General features: G+C 38.4%; 3 protein-coding genes across 4 annotated transcripts in view; 2 read left to right on the top strand and 1 right to left on the bottom strand.

Moving 5' to 3' along the window:
• Positions 1 to 1,713: 1,713 nt before the first annotated feature.
• On the bottom strand, positions 1,714 to 13,677 carry LOC134751007 (N6-adenosine-methyltransferase subunit METTL3). Its single transcript, XM_063686322.1, has 13 exons — positions 13,262 to 13,677; positions 12,799 to 12,976; positions 12,140 to 12,258; positions 9,881 to 9,972; positions 8,311 to 8,437; positions 7,584 to 7,764; positions 5,653 to 5,738; positions 5,290 to 5,385; positions 5,012 to 5,156; positions 4,157 to 4,304; positions 3,827 to 3,938; positions 3,212 to 3,278; positions 1,714 to 2,981 (listed from the first exon to the last, which is right to left on the bottom strand). Exons 1-13 carry the CDS (start codon positions 13,578 to 13,580, stop codon positions 2,858 to 2,860), a joined length of 1,794 nt encoding a protein of 597 aa, XP_063542392.1. The 5' UTR covers positions 13,581 to 13,677; the 3' UTR covers positions 1,714 to 2,857.
• A 632-nt stretch (positions 13,678 to 14,309) lies between these two features.
• On the top strand, positions 14,310 to 16,398 carry LOC134751138 (NADH dehydrogenase [ubiquinone] 1 beta subcomplex subunit 9-like). Its single transcript, XM_063686498.1, has 3 exons — positions 14,310 to 14,503; positions 15,481 to 15,626; positions 16,176 to 16,398. The coding sequence occupies exons 1-3, from the start codon at positions 14,409 to 14,411 to the stop codon at positions 16,352 to 16,354; spliced, it is 420 nt and encodes a 139-aa protein (XP_063542568.1). The 5' UTR covers positions 14,310 to 14,408; the 3' UTR covers positions 16,355 to 16,398.
• A 692-nt stretch (positions 16,399 to 17,090) lies between these two features.
• LOC134751023 (DNA polymerase interacting tetratricopeptide repeat-containing, protein of 47 kDa) overlaps positions 17,091 to 22,573 on the top strand; it is a 160,508-nt gene continuing 155,025 nt past the window's right edge. The window contains exons 1-4 of one of the 2 annotated variants that reach the window (XM_063686351.1): positions 17,091 to 17,244; positions 17,317 to 17,505; positions 17,838 to 18,028; positions 21,091 to 21,914. In XM_063686351.1, coding sequence (XP_063542421.1) covers positions 17,353 to 17,505; positions 17,838 to 18,028; positions 21,091 to 21,907 — 1,161 coding nt within the window. In that variant the 5' untranslated portion in view covers positions 17,091 to 17,244; positions 17,317 to 17,352 and the 3' untranslated portion in view covers positions 21,908 to 21,914. Of the gene's footprint in view, positions 17,245 to 17,316; positions 17,506 to 17,837; positions 18,029 to 21,090; positions 22,539 to 22,573 lie in introns of those variants that run through there. The other variant, XM_063686350.1, reaches the window with a different exon arrangement.

The raw sequence follows: 22,573 nt of genomic DNA, 5'->3' as shown, positions 1-22,573 counted from the left end.
CAGTAGGAGTAGCAGAGAAAGCGCTGTTATTGTTTGTCCTTGTCATAGTTTCACTTTTCCACCGCTGCCACAACCGAGGTTGTGGCAAACAAATAAGTACGTGACATGTCATGTTTGTTCGTTGCTTGTTTAATTATCGTTGTTTTGTATGAAATTGTGCTTTCTCTTATGAAATATAGTGATGGTTAGCATTTTGAATGCTTGAACTTTGATAAAATACTGGTGAATTGTTCTATAATCGTAATAAATAGCCGCTCTGAGCAAAAATATGAGATCATAACCTTTCACACGTAAGTACGGTATTTTACACCTTCCTCTTAACGCAATATGTGAGAATAACATCGTAAAATTACGTTACACTCAAAGCAATGTAGAATCAAAGGATTTCAATAAAAATATCACAATTATTTACGCAAATTAACAAAACATTATTTGTAAAATTATCCGCCCAAATTACGTAGGTAGGTAGGAGTCTGAGGTCAGCCATTTTTAAACTTCTTCTTAATTTAGCTGCATAACAATCATGTTAGGGATACCAGATGAAAATATCATAATTTTATGGGTAATTTTGACCTCGAAGTTTTTTCGTACTTCTAATTCCAAAAAATAAATAAACAAATGTTGTGAAGATTAAATGTGGTGTACATTAATTGGTGTGATTGCGATTTGTGATTTCTTTAAATTAGAAGCCATAATACATTTTATTTTACGTTTTATTTACTAAACATGTTTAGTTTTGTACCACCTGCGCGAATTATAGGAGGTATTTCATTGTTTATACGCCTAAAAAGGTCGGCCCATTGACATTTTATTTAACAATTTTTTAATACCGTCAAACAAGCTAACTTTGCCTCCAGGGTAATCGCCCCAACGTGATATCAAATATTGGGGTAATTTTTACCAATATGGTATCCCCACGTTTATGACGTCATCTATGTCTATCCCTTACGGGCGCACGCGTATAGCTGGTCTATGTAATGCTAGGTCTATGGATGTAAACCATTTTTGGCATAAAATTTTGTTGGCATATAGCGTATATTAGGGCGTTTTTAAAAACTCTAAGAACAAGTTAAACTACTTTCTATGAAAAGATTTTAATTTGAGTTTTTAGGGTTCCGTACGTAACGGGCAAAAACGGGACCCTATTACTAAGACTCCGCTGTTTGTCTGTCTGTCTGTCACCAGGCTGTATCACATGAACCGTGATAGCTCTACTAGAGACCGTTGAAATTTTCACAGATGACGTATTTTTGTTGCCGCTATAACAACAAGTACTAAAAACAGAATAAAATAAATATTTAAGCTACCATACAACATACAACAAACGTGATTTTTTTGCCGTTTTTTGCGTAATGGTACGGAACCCTTTGTGCGCGAGTCCGACTCGCACTTGGCCGGTTTTTTACATGTAGACAAGACACTACGAAATAAATGTCATATACAAAGAAAAAAATGACTAAGACCTCCAGTGGCCAGGGCCGGCTGGAAACGACCCACCGTCAGTAATAACATATACTTATCTATCACTTATGTGCCTGGAGGCCTTGGTAATATTTGTTTCGTTTATCGTTTAAAAAAATTTAATTGAATAATCATAGTTATGTACATAGTTATGTAATATATAGTTATATTATTAATGTAAGCCATGTTCAAAAGCGGAATAAACTGCACGAAATACTTTGATAAGTATATTGTAGTAAAGTAAAACAAGAATCGTAAATAATGTCCTTTATTCTTTGATTTTAAAAGCTTGTAAACAACAACTAATAAGAAAAATATTTATTTCAGAGTTGGGTCATAAGTTATAAGCAAGAAATTTTGGGATATTTATAATATTTACAGTACAAAATGTCTTTAAAAGCTTTGCAACATTTGTTTCCTAAGGAACACATTTTTTTCAACAATCATTTGACTCATCTGCTGACGTATAACAAACATAAATTAAAGCCAGATATTGATACCTCTACTCTACCGCCCCGTAAACAATAAAATAACCCACACGGTGTGGGTGTGGGTTATTTTATTGTGGTGTGGGTTGTGGGCTGTGGGCCACACCTAAATATATCATAAATAAACATTCGTGAATTCGAACAAGTGCATTGATAGCTTCTTTTATAGAGCGGAGCGTCCGGCTTGAAGTGTTCCAAGTCTTGTGTTCAAATCCCGTTCGCATTTCATACTCGTATATTAACTTTAATATATAGAAATTGGGTAATTGGCCATCTGGCCAATATCCTACTAACCCGGAGTTTAAACGGTTAAACCTCCCTGTGCCTAATTGTACTGGTAACTTTGGTTATTCCAGGTTTAACCGGTTAAACCGGAGTGAAGAGCGGAGTGAAACAATTTTTGTTTTAGATGGCAGACAATTACATCTCAAATTGCATTAGGGTATGCCCAATATAGTGTTAACAGTAGTTTACAGTGAGTTTACAAATTTAACAAAAGTTTTAAAATAAAAGAGGCTATAATATAAATAATGATTTCCTGTTGTTTACATTTGATATCATTTGTAAGAGTTTATAAATTTACAAATGACGAAGAAAGGTGAAAATTTCAGTAAGTAAGGTTGCGTGTAAGGAAATACGGTAATCCCAATCGTGTTTATGCGTTTACAAATACTACTATCATATTAGTAACAGTTTCCAAAAGATTTACGAGTTATTAAGAGTAATTAGTATTCTCAATTAGCTATTAACCATATATATGCGACTCAGTATATGTTCCTCCCTTGTTGCACAAATAATTATGACATTATTTGTAGTCATTCGATTGCGAACCGTTATTGTTATTGTTGAGATGCGCTTTTGTTTGAAGTATGATGATAATGTTGCCGCTAAGGATGTCGTGTTAAGGGTTAAGCGAGGGTCTCCGGAGGCGGCGGCGCCATGCAGTTCCCGTCGGGGTACCGCTTCTTGAAGGCCGCGATCAGCTCGGGGTCCACCAGCCTCACGCCGTCCACTTGGTTGCCTAGTGTTATCCTGCACAGACAAGTTTTTATTACGTTACTTTGTAAAATAAAAAACTTATTGTTGAAATTGGAAATTATTGAGACTGTACACATTGGACGTCGACATCTTATGGGCTAAATCATGAAGTTAAACATGACACTACGCCAATAAGTAGGTGCTGCCCTCTACATATTAGGCACACTCCCTTGGGCGCGGTATGCCAACTTTTGGCCTAAATGGTAAAGTTAAAGTTGACTTACCAGTTAGGTTGCACATTGTGTGGTCGGCCGAACAGCTCCATTTTCCTCGTACCGGGACTTAGCCTCTCTGTAACACACACAAGTAAACATTTTAATTAAAAACGATTCATTTTTTATAACACACTTTTAGTTTCACTGAGTATATTTGTATATTTATGAGTGCTTCAAATCTTGTAACTTGGTTGAAATTTAGAGTTTTTCCGTTATAAGGATGATAAAGCAATAATATGCTGACATTGAGCTGATCTGATGATGCAGGAAAGTAACCAAAGGAACTCCTCAGTGGAAAAATACAAACTAATCGAGTTTAGGCTCATTAGAAACGCATCGAGAAGTACTTGATGGAAATTCAAATGAAAATAAGTACAGTCAGAAACGCGCATGTGACACCCTTAAGTTAGCAATATCCATAGACTACGAAGACCGCTTAGCGTTGCTTGTTAGTCTCCATAGGCTACTGTGGCCAAAACAGATAAAAAAAAATTGTCCTAAAACTGAATTTAGCAAGGAGAAGGTACCAGGGCCTCATGAGTTACGAGGAGGTGTTGTTGACCGGCTTAAGACACAATGTGCTATTTGGTTGGGGTGTCAAATGTATACATTTTGTGAGCTCACCAATAATGCCGTATATCTCGTCTGGCTTGTGGCTAGTGGCTCTGACTTCGGCGACGATGACGTCACAGTCCAGCCCGCGATTCAGGTTGTCCGGATCGCCTTTCATTCCAACCTACAATAAAAAAAGGTAAATAAGTTTAAATAAAAATAAATCACTCATCTTGACGATTCGCGTTAGCCTCGGCGGTCTCGGTGCGAGCCGAGAAGCGAGAAAGAGATATCGCTTTCTCGCTCTTACTTAAGGGTGCGTCGCACAATGATCTTGGTGCGGTGCGCTGTGCGCTGGTGTGTTACGGCCTTAAATGGTCCTTATTAAGTGATCACACTCACTAGACAGTGCTCCTTGCCGTGGTTGAGCCAGTGTCCTGTGCGTCCCGTTCGTATGATCCTCTGTAGCTGGTTAGTCTTCACCCAGATCAGTTCGTCTACGCGTTCGTAGCCCCACAATTTAAGACATTCGCGACCCAGCTCCATAGCTCTGAAAAGACAGAACACTGATACAATTCTAGACCCCTTAATATGATTAATATTAGGGATAGGCCCCATAATTATGTTAACAACGGCCGCCATGTTTTAAATCTTTTTTTTCTTAAGTTATTGACACCAGGTTCATACACTATAAATACATACAAATTTGGTTTAGTTACATAATAACACGCTAGATGGCGCTGTACATTTACATGTACTAAAAATCTTGAATCACGCTCACGATGTAAAGATTTTCGATTGGTATATTATTCAGACTTATTTAAACCAAAGAGGATATAATAAGATAGAGCGGTACTGTCATAGTAAATTTTGTAACCACTGTAAATTCACTGCCATCTATCGACATACTTTAAACCTAAAATGAAGATTTATAAAAATACGTTAAAATGTATTTAAATATGGATAAATGATTTTTTTTATTTGCATTAATAATTTTTATATGATTTTGACCCATTTTCTTACACTGATATGCGTTAAAATTATAAATTACAAACGAAACCGTCAACGCCCTCTATACGAGAGCAGGCCAATACTAGTGGCGTCATCTGATCGAGAATCAAATTTTCGTGATTTTCGGGGCACGTTTTTTCCTTAGGCTGTATCCATCTATTACGGAGTTATATCTATCTTTGTTTAAACTTATGATGATGACAGTGATTGTGATGGGATATTAAATACGCTTTCGTTCTGACGAACCTGCCAGTGACCCATAAGAATATAAGCCCCTTATCTTGTAGCTGGGGCACCCCGAGGCATCGCATCTCGTCGTCAGACATGGTGCCGTAAGGCAACTCCATGTGGATGTCCCACGGTGGGTCCGCCATTATCACTGCGAATTTTCCTGCGACAAATGACATTTGTTATAGCTTCCTGCGGGGTTGGAAAATCAGATAGCAGTAGTTTTTGCAATAGTGCGGCTATTATTAAAAATAGGTTGTCATGCGGACTCAAGATCCCTTAGGAAGATGTATTACCTAAAAACGTCATGTCTAGATACCGCAAATCGCACTGTAGCCACTGTGGGGGCGTCAATGTTAAAACACCATCTGGTTTGGGCGCCACCTGCACTCCTGAAAAATAAAATAAAAATACATTGAAATAGAGAAATCCAATAAAAAACTCGTCGTAAAACTTCTCTTTTACATTAACGTGATCGTTGTAATATTAAATTAAAAATAACGACAATGCATAGATTTTTATATTACCCAATCTAATGACACATTAATTACGACACATATGTCCCAACAATAAAATAATATCAACACAATGGTGCGGGCGTCAGGGCTATGCCAAGTTTCATTATGAAAAGTCCTGTTACTTTTAGTTTGTAGTCATACCATTTGGTGAATTCTTCTGTAGCGCGTCGGTGGTTTTGGTCGCCGTAACGTTTGGGTCGCTGTTGTCAACCTCGTAATGAACATATCTGAAACCATAAACAGAAAATTGAAGTGTAAATTTACTTGCCAACTTATGTTCATAGTTGATCAAATAAGGACTTAGTGTTATCTTTTTTTAGAGCGTTTTTAGGGTTCCGTACCCAAAGGGTAAAAACGGGACCGTATTACTAACAACAAGTTCAAGAGTCAAGGAGGTAACTATTATTACGTTAGCCAGTCTTTCTCAGAGACCACGGGGAAAATGCCATCCTCTAAACTGCAGAGGAAGTAATTTTAAAACTTAATTATACGCGATTAAGTCCCGTTTTGTAGTTAATAAAGTTGTTTTTGACCAACAAGTAACTGGTAAATATAATTTTTTTCCGGGCAACTAATTGGAAAGTCTGATAAAAGCCGAAGTTTGATTCCATAAACAACGCACCAGCGTGCCAGCACGTTATAACAGCGTTTTTTAGGGTTCCGTACCCAAAGGGTAAAACGGGACCCTATTACTAAGACTCCGCTGTCCGTCTGTCTGTCTGTCACCAGGCTGTATCTCATAAACCGTTATAGCTAGATAGTTGAAATTTTCACAGATGATGTATTTCTGTTGCCGCTATAACAACAAATACTAAAAAGTACGGAACCCTCGGTGCGCGAGTCCGACTCGCACTTGGCCGGTTTTTTTTTACTGTCATCCATTAATAACATCACACGTTTAGGGGGAAGGAGGGGGTCCAGAAAACGTGACATGTTGTGACAAGGGGAATCCACAAACTTAGTGACGTCACTAACTTCATCTGTAACCAAAATTTTGATTATATTTTTTTATTCGCCGTACAGTTATAAATTATAAATAACGAGTTTTTTGATAATCGTTTCTATTTTTGTAATTTTTCTTATAATCGGATTTGTGTTATAAAATTTCTAATATTTCTTTTTCCGAAATATTTTTAATTAAAATAATAATACCTACTTAATTAGAATTGCCGACTTCGTTAAAAAACAAAATTGCCAAAGTGACGTCACACTAGGGGGGAGGGGTTTGGCTAATGTAACCAAGTGTGACAAGGAGGGGGGAGGGGTCTAAAAACCTAGAAATTGATGTGACGTAATTAATGGATGAGCCTTTGGTTTACAGTAAGGGTCAACAAATTCAAAAAGTACACGGATCAAGCTATCCTCATTGGTAATATGATTAATTAGTCATTATTTCTGATTTAATAAAATCATGTGCCAGGCATAACATTATGAAATGATACTGGGTTTAGGGTTCGTTTTTTATTCTTTTGGGTATGGATATAAGTGTTAAGGGGCAGAGAGACCATAGTCGCGTTTAAAGAACATATCTTTCTACCAATAAACGCGTCAATTATATGCCTGCAGTTAGCCATCTGGCCTACCTATTTGGCACAGTCGAAATCAACGCTACATTGTAAGACTATCTGTGGACTTACAGCTGTTAGCTGAGCTGATCATTAACCCACTTAATTTTGTGGTTTTTTTTACTGACTTGCAGCTGTCCATACGGAAGCAGGTATTGAGAAAGGAACAGTCGCGGAGAGCCTCGTCGGTGTGTTCTTGTATGATCTTCTTAAAGTGCAACTTCTTGCAGGCGCCATCTTGTTATACTCTAGCTATGTTACAACATTATGTTTGTCCTATCATGTCGATATACAATACGCATCCATCATACGCTTGCAAGCAATCTTGTTGTACCTATCTAATTAGCGCAGTCGGTAGGATCTAATATGAAACAGTGTGTTCCGTAACGGATGAACTAATTTGAGTGCGTTTGTCAATATAAATTATTGTCTGTCGAGATGGTTCTTAGGTTTTAAACCACTAAGTACACGGCGCTGATGAAATTTTTTTGGGGTTTTTTTACTTACTTGCAACTGTCCATGTGGAAGCAGGTATTTAGAAAGGAGCAGTCTCCGAGCGACTCGTCTGTGTGTGCTTGTATGATCTTCTTGAAGTGCAGTTTCTTGCAGGCGCCATCTTGTCGTTGGGAGGTGGCGCGCGCGCACTCGGCCCGGGTGCCGTGCGGGCAGAATTCCATTACTTGAGCGCCTAAATCATAAAAAATACTAAAACCGGCCAAGTGCGAGTCGGACTCGCGCAAAATTACGCAAAAAACGGCAAAAAATCAGTTTTCTTGTATAGGAGCCCCACTTAAATATTTATTTTATTCTGTTTTTAGTATTTGTTGTTATAGCGGCAACAGATATACATCATTTGTGAAAATTTCAACTGTCTAGCTATCACGGTTTGTGAGATACAGCCTGGTGACAGACGGACAGACAGACAGCGGAGTCTTAGTAATAGGGTCCCGTTTTACCCTTTGGGTACGGAACCCTAAAAAACGCTGTTATAACGTGCTGGCACGCTGGTGCGTTGTTTATGGAATCAAACTTCGGCTTTTATCAGACGTTCCAATTAGTTGCCCGGAAAAAAATTATATTTACCAGTTACTTGTTGGTCAAAAACAACTTTATTAACTACAAAACGGGACTTAATCGCGTATAATTAAGTTTTAAAATTACTTCCTCCGCAGTTTAGAGGATGGCATTTTTCCCGTGGTCTCTGAGAAAGACTGGCTAACGTAATAATAGTTACCTCCTTGACTCTTGAACTTGTCGGCCAAAGATTTCTCCTTAGCTGTAGGTTTGCTGAGTAGATCCATGATCTCCTCTCCCACTCGCTTCACGGCTTTCTCTCGGCTTGACGGCATAGCCAGTAATGACTGTAACAAACAGTTGTATAATGTCACAGAATAAGTATATAATAATACTACCGTACAGAAGGGAGACTTCCTACAAACCCGAAGTTTGACAGCGGTTCAGGGTCGAATCATGCTGTCCCTCTCTAATATATTGCTCTATCCCTTTCGGCTATTTAGGGTTGTCAAAATTCAAGTCATTACTTTATCTGTTGCCGTGCACGCAAAGGGACGTCAAGTTTTGCCAACCCTAATAATTGCTCGGAGCAATGCTGAACCGAGCGGAGCCGAGTTTTCCCGAAAGGAGGAGTGTCCCCCCACTGATAATGTGTCGCGTAGCGAGTCATTTTACAAGCTTTTATTTAACTTGCCCTGTAGTATGTAAGTTAGTTAGTCGGTCAAATCAAGCTAAATTTGACCCACTTCCCGATTTCCGATTGAGCTGCAAATTTGCCTACATTAAGTCGGGTAACAGTGCTATATTATGGTACCATCGAGTTGATTTGGTGATGGAGACAGAAGGTGGCCATAGGAACTCTGTGATAAAACAACACAACCTAATTGTGTTTGGGGTTTTTTAGAATTGTCTCAATGTGTATTCGTTGCCTGTGGTAAGAGAAGTACAGTCAGCGACAAAAGCTTGTACAAAAAATGAAATTTTTGCCAAAAACATTATATTTTAAATCTTTCTTACTTGTTGGCAGAACGAATGGCCAGCTAACTAGTAATATTTCGTCTATTTTATTAAAACGAGATCTGTATCCATATCCACAGGTACGTTTCTTGCGCGACAAAATTGTGGATCGCTATGTTATTTTCGTCGGTTCACTTTATCTCCACAAGGGCCTAGCGAAGATGACAATCGTTGATAGAATACGACCATAGAAAATTAATTAATGTATGGAAATAGTCACGTGACGTGATTCGTAGGATGTCATTCCAATATATTCATTATTTCTTTTCGTTCGGCGTATGTCCCTAGCCACTATGCGACATCGCCAATTTTTTATTTCAGTTTAAAATAGTTCGGGCTACTTAGTGTTTTTTAGGTTACACATCAGGGCTCGGAACCGGTATTTTTTAAAAACCCCGAAACAGCCGATTATTTTGAATTTTTTTATGCTCATTACGTAGGACTGAATCATGTATTTAGGAAACAATTTTGCATTATTAAAACTTCCCATTAAAAATGAAATTATAAACAAAAGAACGAAAAAGAACGTAATAATACCGGTATTTTTGTATGGAGCAAATACCGGTTTCCGACCTCTGTTACACATTTTAGGTTTCCGTACCCAAAGGGTAAAAACGGGACCCTAATACTAAGACTCCGCTGTCTGTCTGTCTGTCATTAGGCGTGATTTTTTTGCCTTTTTTGCGTAATGGTACGGAACCCTTCGGGCGCGAGTCCGACTCGCACTTGGCCGGTTTTTTAATGGATACTGTGCGAGTGAAACCACCTCATACCATCAAATCTGTGTCTTTCTTTGCAGCCTTCTTTTCTTCTGTAGTATTCTTTGCCTGTTTTGCTTTAGTGCCCTCCTCGGGGGCGTCTTCACCTGCAATAATAACGAAAGGTTAGTTAAAAAAACTATAGGCTAATATCAAATAATTTTAGTTCAATTTCCTTTTGCAAAAGACCCTTTTGGTATTCATCCCATATCAGTAAAACATCTATTTCGATATTATTTTTCTCTGAATGTTGCAACAAAATTGAAGAGGAATAAGAGATTTTTGCGAGAGAGATTTAGCTCATAAAAGTAATTTTAAGAAAGCACATTTTTTTGTACATTTTATACAGGACAATTCGCAATAGGGCCCGGCACGTATTTATTTATTCCAGGGTTATGGCCACAATCCACAGCGGTGGGCTGCAAGAAGTGGCGTAATCTGAATCTCGTGTTCGAATTGGGTTATTGAGGTGGCAACCTTTAAAAGTCTATGCCGCCAAATTTTACAAAACGCGCTACTGAGGGGAACATATAGAGAAAGCATGTAATAATAATAATAATAACCCGCGGGGGCAGCTTGTGACGGTGAGTGGCGACACCGCGGACCTCTATTCCGGAGGGCCCTATCATCTGGCCCTCGCCTCTGTGCTTGGCTTGACTGGCCAGCCAGAGTGGAGTCGCAACAGCGGGACCTATGCTCCAGGTTGGAAGTGTAAAATGTCATAACGCCGGCGGCCTGCTGAACGGATCACCGGGATCTGGCTACCGCAGACTCACCTCTCGACAACCTCGCAACCGCTCTGAAGTGTTGCCCTATTGTCGCACTGTGCGTGCGGCCGTTGTAGGGCCCACTAAATGAGTTGGCGAGTCACCAACTATCTTACACAATTTTGAGACTGATTGTCACGGCAGGTGTCCGCTAGTCTCACCCCATAGCCCATCATCCAGTCCATCCAACATTCAAATCAATAGCCTATGACCTTAGTTCCCATCGCAGCACAAAAGTGCTGCACTGCAATAGTCTTTGCACCTGGCGGGGACCATCTCCGGATGTATCACATTGTGCTTTCGGGGATGGTCTCCGCCACGTGTATCCCTTGCTTTTAGACTAAAGTGTCTTAAAGGGACTCTGTGCTGTTGGCTTCGGCCCCACGTACGCCTTCCAAAGGTCCGGGACCCCATGGTCCCGTGATATGGTAAAGACATACAAATAATAATAATATGATAATAATAATATAATATAAGCCTTTTATTATTATTATTATTATTTAAGCTTTGTTTCTCGCACATCTATTATAAAATTGACTTTTTTTTTGTTATGTTTTTATGATGTGTGATCCCTTGAGGGTAAAAGCCTCCTCCATCTTTTTCCATTTCTCTTTGTCTGTAGCATTGTTCTCCCAAGTATTTCCTGCAATTGCTATGATGTCATCGACCCATCTTTTTCTTTGTTTTCCTGAGTTACGTTTGCCCAGTGGGCCTTTCCATTTGGTTGTTTGTATGGTCCATCTCTTGTCCTTGTATCTAGCCAAATGTCCAGCCCATCTCCATTTTTGTCTTAAACTAAACTGTAGTGCGTCTGTCAGTTTTGTTCTCATCCGGATATCTATGTTTTTTACTTTGTTTATTCTTCTTAGTTTCAATAGGCTTCTTTCCATTGCATGTTGGCATGATAAAATTTTTTCTTTAACTTTCTCGGTGAAGACCCATGTCTGGCATCCGTAGGTTAAACTGGGGAGAATGCAGGAATCCATAACTATTTTCTTTATTTTTAAACTATAGTTTCCTTTTAGGATTTCTTTATGTGACCAGTATTTTCTCCAAGCTATTTTTATCCTTCTTTCCACCTCGTTTATGTTGCTATTGGGGTCAAAGGAAATCATTTTACCTAGGTATACATAGTTATCCACGTATTCTATTTGTTTTCCTTCTACAGTTATACTTTTTTTGTGACTGTTCGTCATAACTTTGGTTTTAGACGCGTTCATGTGTAGGCCCATATAAGCCTTTTATTCAGACAATTTTTTTTTACAATTTGAGAGTTTAAATATTATTGTACATAACTTATCCAGGTATATAATTTAACATAATATTACTGTTTCAGACAACATCGGTTTCGGTTTGGTTTGTATGCTGTTTGGCAAAGGCCTCTTCCATCCCTTTCCATTTTTCCCTGTCTCTCGCCAGTCTGGTCCAATTACATTACATTACAATTAATAACAAAGAACATTCTGTAAGTGGAATATTGTGCCCTAACCACAATCCAAATGATTACCTTTCCTCTTATTAGAGTTCTCCTCCATCAGCGCCGCCAGGACAGCTGCCAGGCGGACCGACTCGGCGCTGACCACTTCAATGCCCACATCGGTACTGCCTTCTGGTCTTTCTCGGATACTGTAAAAATGCAATCGCGAATTTATTTTGTTACCTTTATTTACCGACGTTTTGACACAGGTTTCACTGGTTGTGGTCGCGGCCTGTGTCGAAACGTCGGTAAACTAAATAAATTCGCGATAGACCCGATTATAAATGTGATTAATATGTGTTCTAAACGCGAGAGTTTTAAATGTTATAATAATAATATCATTATTAACCAGACATTTAAATTTTAAAAACCTGCCATATAGTAAATTACTTATTAATACAATCTCTTATGACATTTTACACTAGTGCCCACAATTGTTTTTTACATTTTTCACAGTCAATCAGAACCTGTAAGTGAGTTTTACTGTAATTCAAATCCTACCTAAATGTGTATCACAAAAAACTTTTGTGTATGGGCATTAAAGACAACAGGAGATGAACTGTACACACCTGCTTTATTTAGTCTGTTCACACCCTTATTAAGCGTGAACTCTTTCTTGAACTTCGATATTGTATAACACAGTCCATCTCTAGATGTAGACTAGTTGAAGATGATTAGTGTTAACTTACGTGATAAGTTTCTGTGTGGCAAACTTCTGCAGCAAGCTGGCGACAATCTCAGTGTCAACATCTCCGAGGCCAGGCAAGAGGGCGCTGGCTGTTGCGGGCAGCTGCAGCTGTATGTCTGAGAGCACTTGCAGCAGACGCACCTCCAGGGAAGCTGACGGGACTACAGCTTTCGGCTTGTCTGGAATATTAAAATACTTCTATTTTTTTTATCCTAGTTGAGAAAAAAAAAAGAGTTTTATTGCACGCATTTTAAGTCTCTTAGTAGTTTTCTATGCCTATAGTACTGATAGGTCCAACAGGTAAGGAAATGCCGCGAAGACAGGCCTGCTTGCAATATCGTCGCGAGGCAGCTCTTTGTGTGGACTAGAATAGAATAGAATAGAAATGTTTATTTGCCAGAATACGTTACAATGGGTTAATGGGGCCTAATGGGTTAAAAAATTTGGGAATACAATAAACGTACCTTCATTTTTAGTCGTAACAGCCGCGCCGGCAATCGGCTTCTCTTTTCCCCCCGGCGACCCTTCCGCCTTGTCACCACTCACTAGCGAAGACCCCAGGATATTTTGCCGCTCCTTCTTACGCTTCTCCAACTTCTCCCGTAAGCTGTTCCTCTTGCTTTTCACGGCTTGAATCTCTTCCCAGGCATCAGACATTTTTAATGGGTACAGGTTATGTTGGGAAAAGGAATTAAATTCTGTATAAAATGCGTCAATTTCGGTTAGTTTGATGTTAAACACGGAAATACTTAATTGAAATCGTATGAGATAAGAAAAAACCATTCAATATTAATCATTTTCCTAATTTTATTTTATGACTTTCTTAAATACAAATAAACAAATTCTGACACGGCTTTGGAATAATGTACGGCCATGTGCACCTATGCGGACCAAGTGGTACACGTACACACTGTACACAGAGACGGACCTAGAAAAATACAGTACAGTACAGATTTCACTTCGACTACATGTTAAGGACCCTCCACACTCGTGCGCGAATCGCGGCGCGAAGCCGCGAAGGCGAGTGTGGAGTCTAGTTCGCTAATCAGCGAAATCGACTCCACACTCGCGTTCGCGGCTTCGCGCCGCGTAGTCTGGGACGGCCTTTATTTGTTATCGCGAATATCGCGTTATACTATAGGCACTATAGCTGCGTCGCTTTCGTTCCTAATACCAGGAGACAGATGTAAGTCGAATCTTTGAGCAATTATCATTATAAATAAATAAATCCTGAGGTAAAACCATATTATACTACTCTCTGGGTAAAACCCGGATACAGTTGGTTTGAAATCTGTGGTTTTAGATAAAACAAGAATGAAATGTAGGTTTAAATGAATTAATAGACTTGATTGTTAACGAACACAGAACATAACGTGCTGCCTAGCAGCGCCATGACACACAGAGATATAGAGTGAGAAGCTAATATACCTATCTCACATAGAACATATACAACCTTATTACATTGTTTACAACAGTTTTAGATTCCAAAAAAATAATTAATAAATCTGTATGTCAAATTACAAACGTCTTTAAAATTTTCTTTCATGTAAACTTATTTTATTCGTGTAATTATTTTTCTGTAATAATATATTTAGCTTATTAATTACAAACATGCCTTTTGCGCCGGAATTACGCACTCATTCTCAAAAAGTGAAAACTCTGTATAAAACAGCTATGCGGTTACTTGAGTCGTATCACGTGGCAAAGTATGTCAGCTCGTATTATATATTAGAGTCTGTGCGGATGGTACGGAAAGAGAAGTCATATAATTAATGTATTGGTTTCCTTATATTTCATAACTCTCCTTCCGCACAGACTCCGCTTTTGACCCGCCAACCCGCCTACGACGCTATGACAATACAAGGCTTAAATAATTTAAGTTGTGATTTTACAAGTCTGTATGCATACCCCCTTTAATTTGCTTACTGTTACTACTGTTAAGTACTTCATAATAGTATATTAGTAGTTTATTTATATAATCCATACTAATCCATACTAATATTATAAATACGAAAGTCTGTCTGTCTGTCTGTCTGTCTTTCTGTCTGTGTGTTCCCTCTTCACGCTTAAACCGCTGAACCGATTTAGATGAAATTTGGCATAGAGATAGGTTGAGTCCCTGAGAAGGACATAGGATAGTTTTTATCCCGAAAATCATCCCTTAAGAAAGTAAAAAGCGGGGTGGAATTGAGATAATTAACGAAGTGCCTGCTAATTTGTGTGCATAATATGCTCAAATTTAGATTGTTATGAGATTTTTTCCAGGCGCTATTCTTACTCTAGCTGCAGTTACTAAGTCCACGCAGACGAAGTCGCGGACAAAAGCTAGGATTATAAATGCGAAAGTCTGTCTGTCTGTCTTTCTGTCTGTGTGTTCCCTCTTCACGCTTAAACTGCTGAACCGATTTAGATGAAATTTGGCATAGAGATAGGTTGAGTCCCTGAGAAGGACATAGGATAGTTTTTATCCCGAAAATCATCCCTGAAGAAAGTAAAAAGCGGGGTGGAAATGAGATAATTAACGAAGTGCCTGCTAATTTGTGTGCATAATATGCTCAAACTTAGATTGCTATGAGATATTTTCCAGGCGCTATTCTTACTCTAGCTGCGGTTACTAAGTCCACGCAGACGAAGTCGCGGGCAAAAGCTAGTAATCCATATCTCCCTTGTTGCACGTTTTCAGATTTGTCATACGATATCATCAGGTTATTCTGAGAGCAGAGTTTGATAAGAACCGGGCTGTATGTGACCCGAAAGAGCAACGGCGCTTATTGTGGGTGGGAGAGCATGAAGTATTTCAGAAGAAAAATCCTTTACCACCGGCTCGATGTAAGCTGACTTTGGTATCTTAGTGCAAACATAAATAAAATTGTACTTATTCATTTTGGTAGATGTATGTAGTTTCGTCCGTTGCAGGGCCTACCAGTTTCGTAATTTAAATTGCAGTTTATAGTGTATATTCTTCAATAAGGTGTTAAATATAATATGAACAAACGAAATTGTAGCTTAGATTATAGATACACCAAAAACACCTAGCCTAGGCTGAATAACCTAGCCTAGTCATGTGATTTCAATTTGTTTAAATAAATAAGTAGGCCAATAATAAATATTATAAGGCAATCCCAAATAAAACCCCACCCACAGAGCCCCACGGTAAACTCATAAAGGCTTGTGTTGTGTGAGGCTTATGCCGTTCTTCTGTCAAATAAGGCTTCTGAAACAGTTATTAGCTTCCGCTCGATCATTTAAAAAAATATGAGAGAGCAATTCGATATTATGTCTACATTAGACCTATATATTTTTTTTTTATATTTTAAAACTAAGAGCTGGGGGCAGCGCACATGGATTACAGAATAAACTTGTTGTTCATTTTTTTAGTTCCATACTCTCAGGGGATAGCAGCAGGAGTAGCATACGGGCGTGAAATAGAACCTCCCGACTGGGTCCTGGACTACTGGCATCCATTGGAAAAGGCGCAATATCCTGAATATTTCAATAAACGCGAATGTAGAAAAAAGGAGTATATTAAGTACTGGGAGAAAGGAGTGATACGTTAAATGTTATTAGATTTTCGCATGAATACATGTTGTGTTAGTTTATCTGTTTATTTATTTCATGGATTTGATTAACAATGATTAGTTGGTATTTGTATATTATTAGGGAAGGTACCCAGAAACCCAGAGGTACTTTGTAGAGCCTATACACACTATAGTCTGGCAAACACAACTTGTCAGTAGGAACCAGGAAAACTATACTCATCCCTTTCTTTTCGGTGCTAGCGTAAGACAAAGACAGCATGAATCTCTCCATTTATTTTTGAAATGAGACAATCTTAGGCCAAACTATACATAATTATAGTTTGTCAAAGGACTGTCTCGTTTCAAACATAAACAAAGAGAATCATACTGTCTTTGTCTTACACTAGCACCCAAAAGAAAAAGATGAGTATAAATTAAAAACTGTAATAGATGTCATATATTAAAGAAAAAGTGACGAAGCCCTCCAGTGGTGAAGGCCGGATTCGAACCGGCGTCTTTACCTATCGCGGCTAACGCCATGAACCCCTAGGCCACCCCGCCACGGCGGTGCCCGTCCGAATTTCTCGACTATATGCCATCTTAGTAAGATGAGTATAGTTTTTTTTGTTCTTATTTACTGACAATTTGGTTTGACCAACTATATTAATTTGACTAATGTAAATGTACGATCAAGTATTGTTATGGTCGTGCATTATTAACTGACAACCGAGCTGTCAAGTTTCTGTCAGTGCGCTGTCAATGTCATGTTCACGTTGATTTTCATTCCATTTTACTGTGCCGTGTACATTTTCGCGTGACTTTATCAAGGATTTATCAGTGCCATACGCTACAGTGCATTTTCAATCAATACATCACAAATTAAAACAGTAAATAAAAATAAGCTTCCCCGGAACTAAGGAGCTGCCCCCGTAAGTGCGCTGTAACTAAGTTTCAAATTGAAAAAAGTTTTTGGTTAACACTAAAGTTCATGTTTTTCTCAGTTTTAACTGGTGAAAAGAGAGTCATAGCTGTTAAAAATGGCTGAAGGAAGTTCTCAAGAGCCGAAGGAGCCTATGACGGACGAGGAGAGGCTGGCTTTGTGCCAGAAAATGGACCAGGAGCTTGACGATTTCATCAACAGTCTGGAGCGAAAGAGATACACCGATGGATGGTCCGAGGACACGTGGGAGGTACGTTATTTACCGCGAAATAGTTGTAGTAATTACTTTAGGGTTCCTACTATATACAAAAGTTTTCGTTTTTATAGTCAGGGGAAATATGTTGATTTGCATTTGATTTATATTCTCGTATTTTGGTGTTTTTAACTCATTATATTACTTTTATATATTTATCTTTGACTTGGTTTGCTTATCAATAACAGGTTTGTTGATATATCATTTTGTCAATCTCTTGTTTATGCTAGGTAAAGCCCTAGGTCTAATGATAACCCATCGTGTTGGTGGCCTTTGCAAAATAACATTGTCCTAAGTACGCTCAACATCTGCCTTCTTCAATAATACAGGAAGAAATGGACAAACATCCATTCTTCATGAAGACCTTACCAGAGAACGGTGAGATGTCTGCTCTGGCTGAGGGCCTAGCCAAACTGAAGTACGATCCGCAGGAGAACACTGCGCTGGAACTGGCTGCTAACTATAAGGAGGACGGGAACTTCAACTTCCGTCATAAGAACTACCGCTTGGCTGTACTTGGGTATGTAATTTTTTTTTTTTAATAATTATTAAAGAAATGTTTATTATGCCTATTCAAAGTCACCCTTTGAGTTACAAGTGTCCATAGTGTGTGTATAGTGTGTAGTTCAGTGTGTGGTCAAAGTCTGGTTCTGTTGGTAGTAGTAGTTGGTGTTTGTGTTGTTTTTTTTGTGAAACGTTTGATTTGTGTTTTTTTGGTTGCAGCAACTAATGTGTACGGATTTTATTTAGTGTCACTATGTTAATTCTTAAGAATTTTTGATAATTTTAATTATACCTATATATATATATTTTTTTTAATTATTATTAAATGAAGTCAGTAATCAATTATTAATATTTTACCAATTAACTTATTATTTACACCCATGAGGCTGACATGTTCACCTAGAGTGTCCAAAGCCTCCATAAAAACCAGATTAAAAAGAAAAAAAAATAATTATTTAAATCAATTATTTATTTTCCTTACTATTCGTTTAGTTTGGTAACTAGATTGCACCTTTTGGTTTTCTCTGTTGTGCGATACTCTATGTTGTTTACTTCGATGGTACACTAAGCAACACAAGTTTTAGTAAAATTTCGGTGATATTTATGAATTATAATTTAACGAATTGAATTAATTGTAGCTGTAGAACTCTAGTCCAGTTGTGAAGTAATTTCAGATTATTATTTATGTATATGGGTTTTAATTTTAGTTGTATATTTTGACTTATTTTCGTGCAATAATAATTTACATTTTTCTCTTCAACATTGTAGTCGTATACAAAACGACGGGACTTAATCGCGTAAAATAAGTTTTAAATTTACCTCCGACGTTTCGAGGACGGCGTTGTCCCCGTGGTCTCGGAGAAGAGTGGCTAAAGTTGACATCAAAACTTTCTAGGCGCGCGAGTTGAAAAATCGAATATCGTTAGTGTTGTGTGTCGATCCTTGTGCGAAAAACGTTCAAGTTAATAAACAAGACCAAGTGCGGGTAGTTTGAAAAAATCGCGCGCCTAGAAGATGTTGATGTCAACTTTAGCCAGTCTTCTCCGAGACCACGGGGACAAGCCGTTCTCGAAACGTCGGAGGTAAATTTAAAACTTTTTTTACGCGATTAAGTCCCGTCGTTGTGAATAATAATGAGTAAAATTCGTTAGTTTAAATTAGTGTATTGTAGTAGTATTTTGTTATATAATAAATAAAATAAAATAGCCTTTTTTTACTCTTTTTACTCTAGCGGTCTTTGGGTTCGGTACACGAAACGAGCCTACAACGCCCTTCGCATTCAATACAACAACGCTTTCAGAATGCTGCTGAGACTTCCAAAATGGTGCAGTGCATCAGGAATGTTCGCCCAAGCGCACACGGACGATTTTCACGCAATTATGCGTAAAAAAATCACGTCGCTAATGGGTCGCGTAAGGGAAAGTCGAAACAGCATTCTGAAGGTGATTGCTAACAGATTTAGCTGCCCCATAATGTGGCACTGGATGGAGCAGGTTAGGTCTACTTTGACCTATATCAAGTGACCTAATAGGTGTATAAAAAAAAATGTAATTAAAAAATACTTAGTGTAGGTAACTAACATAGCTTTTAAGTTAATGTAACTAACCATATATGGACTTGTGGGTCTGAAATAAAGATATATTTAATTTAATTTTTTTAATATTGTCTTCGGTTACCGCGATAGTTACTCATGAAATAAAACTATGAAAACCCCCGCCACCCGTTCCCCCCCTCCCCCCCCTCCGTTGACCACGAACGCTGTAAAGAGTTCGAAACGTCGGGATGTATTATAAATTCAATATACGCGATATAACCCGTTTTCATAGTTTTATTTCATTAATTTTTTTAATTTAATTTATTTGCAGAACAAATAGTTGCACATTATCTCTCTATTATCTCCCATCTTTTGAATTCCCTGCCAGCTTGCCCTTCGGCAAAGGCCTCCCCCAACCTTCTCCACTCTCTCCGGTCCGTTACCACTCTGCTCCAGGTACGGCCAGCTACCTGCGCGATGTCGTCGCCCCATCTCATTATAGGTTTTTTCGCCTTTCTTTTACCTTCTCTTGGGTACCATTGGGTGACTCGCTTGCTCGATTTTGTTATATAATAGTTTGTAATGCAACGTAAAAGAAACCACCGCGCGTAGTAATAATATGAGTCATGCGCGCTACTTGCTGCGCCCGGTATCGTAGGAACCCGCCTTACCCCGCGCGCGCGCAGCCCGCACAGTCGCCCGCGCCAGGCCTTTATAAGCCACCGCGCGACTCCGGCTCGCTCAGTTTGTCTCGCGCAGCGATCCGATCACATTGAGATGGGACGGAGTAGCTGACTTGACGAGCAAAGCATCGCGACCGCCCGGTATTGCTTCCGTAGCACGGTTCATGCCGGTCAGCCGTGACGTATTTTTCTAAGTGCTAGGACGTACACTTTGTACTTAGGAGTAGTTGCGCTAATCGATACTTCCGTAACACGGGATATCTATTTGGCATTGCACTACGATTCGTATGCATGTTAAATTAAGTAAACCGTAAGGTGTAATAATTAGTTAAAGTCTTTTTTGTTATGTTGTGCCTTTAAATATTTTTATACGCTAAGTCCTATTAGCTTGCCGCTTAATTGTTAGAATCTTAGCTTAGACTCTGTTGCCTTGTTTTCGCATATATTTAATTTTCTAAACGCTTAGCATTATTTTAGTTTAGCCTGCTTTGCAAAATTATATTTGCCTTGTAAACTTTTACTTTGATATTTTCTTCTTCGCTAGCATTGTTTAATGTTAATGTTTGCACAATAATAATTTACGCTTGTTGTATATTGTTTAATTTCGTCAGTTCTCATTGTTAGTACTAGCTTGCCGTACTGTTTTGTTAAAGTTTACTGTGATACATTCGCATCACTACTTTTAGTTTTGTAATTTCTTAGTTTTAGCCAACGCTTGTCATACTGTTCCTATAATATTTACTGTGGTGCGATTTCTTTGACAATAAACGTCTTGAACTCTGCCGTGGTGGTTTCTATATTCGAACCTGCATTATACAATATTATTATTGTTGCTGTTGTTTCAATATTATTATTTTTTAGGTACACGGAAGGCATTAAAGTCAGATGCGATGACGCCGAAATGAACGCATTTTTATACAACAACCGGGCGGCCGCGCAATACTACCTCAAGAACTACCGTTCAGCCCTCGCCGACAGCGAACGAGCCCTATCTTTCAAACTGGACCACGCTAAGGCCCGCCTCAGAGCCGCTAAATGCGCCTTTGAGATTGCTAACTACGAAAAATGCCTTGAACATTGCAATGAACTCCTAAAAGACAACCCTAGCGACACAGACGCTACAGAACTCGTAGCTAAAACTAAAAAAAAAATTGTTATCCAAGCAAGAGATAAACGAAAGCAAGAAAAGCTAGAACAGGTCAAGCGGCAACAAAAAGATGAGGTTGTCAAAGCCATTTTGAAGCGAGGCATTCGCATTGCCAACTGCGATGCAGAAGATGACCTAGATTTGTCCAAGTTAGAGCCTAATATGCCTGGAGCTCATGATAATATGGTGCATTTGGAGAATGGGAAGCTACAGTGGCCGGTGCTGCTTTTTTACCTAGAGCATCTCCTAACGGATTTCATTGTTGATTGCCCGGAGGATGTTCCTTTAGAAACTCAGTTGGCTAAAGTTTTTCCTGCTCCATGGGACACTCAAAACAAATATGGCGTAGATAAAGTAAATGTGTACTCAGAAGGTTATAATAAGCTTCCACATATCATAGATATTTCCATGGATTTAGGAGATATATTGAAAATGAAATATTTTGTGGTGAAAGGTGGGACTCCGGCCTTCATAGTGGTGCCTCGAGGTAGCCAAGTTGAGAAAAAGTTCCTTTCGGGATATTTCCCTTAATCACAGAGTTCGAAGACCAATGTCTTTGATTTGGGCAACTCTTGTTAAAATGGGCCTAAAAGTCGACGTTTATTGGCGTTTAGTGTAGACATGCCTTAAGGCACGTATTCAGTAAAAAAATATTTTTGTTTATAAATGTTTATAAACTTCAAACTTCAACATTTGTTCAGCAAATAGACCACTTTTACACGTCAACATTGTATTTACCACAAAAAAAATCATACATCAACAATTATAACAACTAACTGCATTATGATTACTTTAGAGATGTATAAGGTTTCTTAATGTCGAGTTACATAAAAAAACTGTAATAATAATGTTATAAGAGAGAGTAGACACTATATTTCTAAGATTTTATTTATATATTTACAGTCTATTTGTAATATGTTTATCCATGGATGCGCCATTATTTATCTTGACATAAATATGTTTTTCAATGTGTTTTGACAGCATTCCAAATATATTTAGTAGACCCTGAATCATCAATAAGTAGCTGAATATTTACCTGTTGGTAATAAATAAAACGTTTATTCATATCAAATAATGTTTTGTTATATAATATTGATTTTCATGTTATTAGTAAACATAAAAATGTATAGGTTAAGACGCTCTTACGCACTTGGCAATAAAGTTTGTGATTATATATTTTTGTCTTTTTTAACCGGC

Source organism: Cydia strobilella, chromosome 21, assembly GCF_947568885.1.
Source record: "Cydia strobilella chromosome 21, ilCydStro3.1, whole genome shotgun sequence".
Taxonomy (NCBI): Eukaryota; Metazoa; Arthropoda; class Insecta; order Lepidoptera; family Tortricidae; genus Cydia; species Cydia strobilella.
This window is presented reverse-complemented; position numbering and strand designations above follow the sequence as displayed.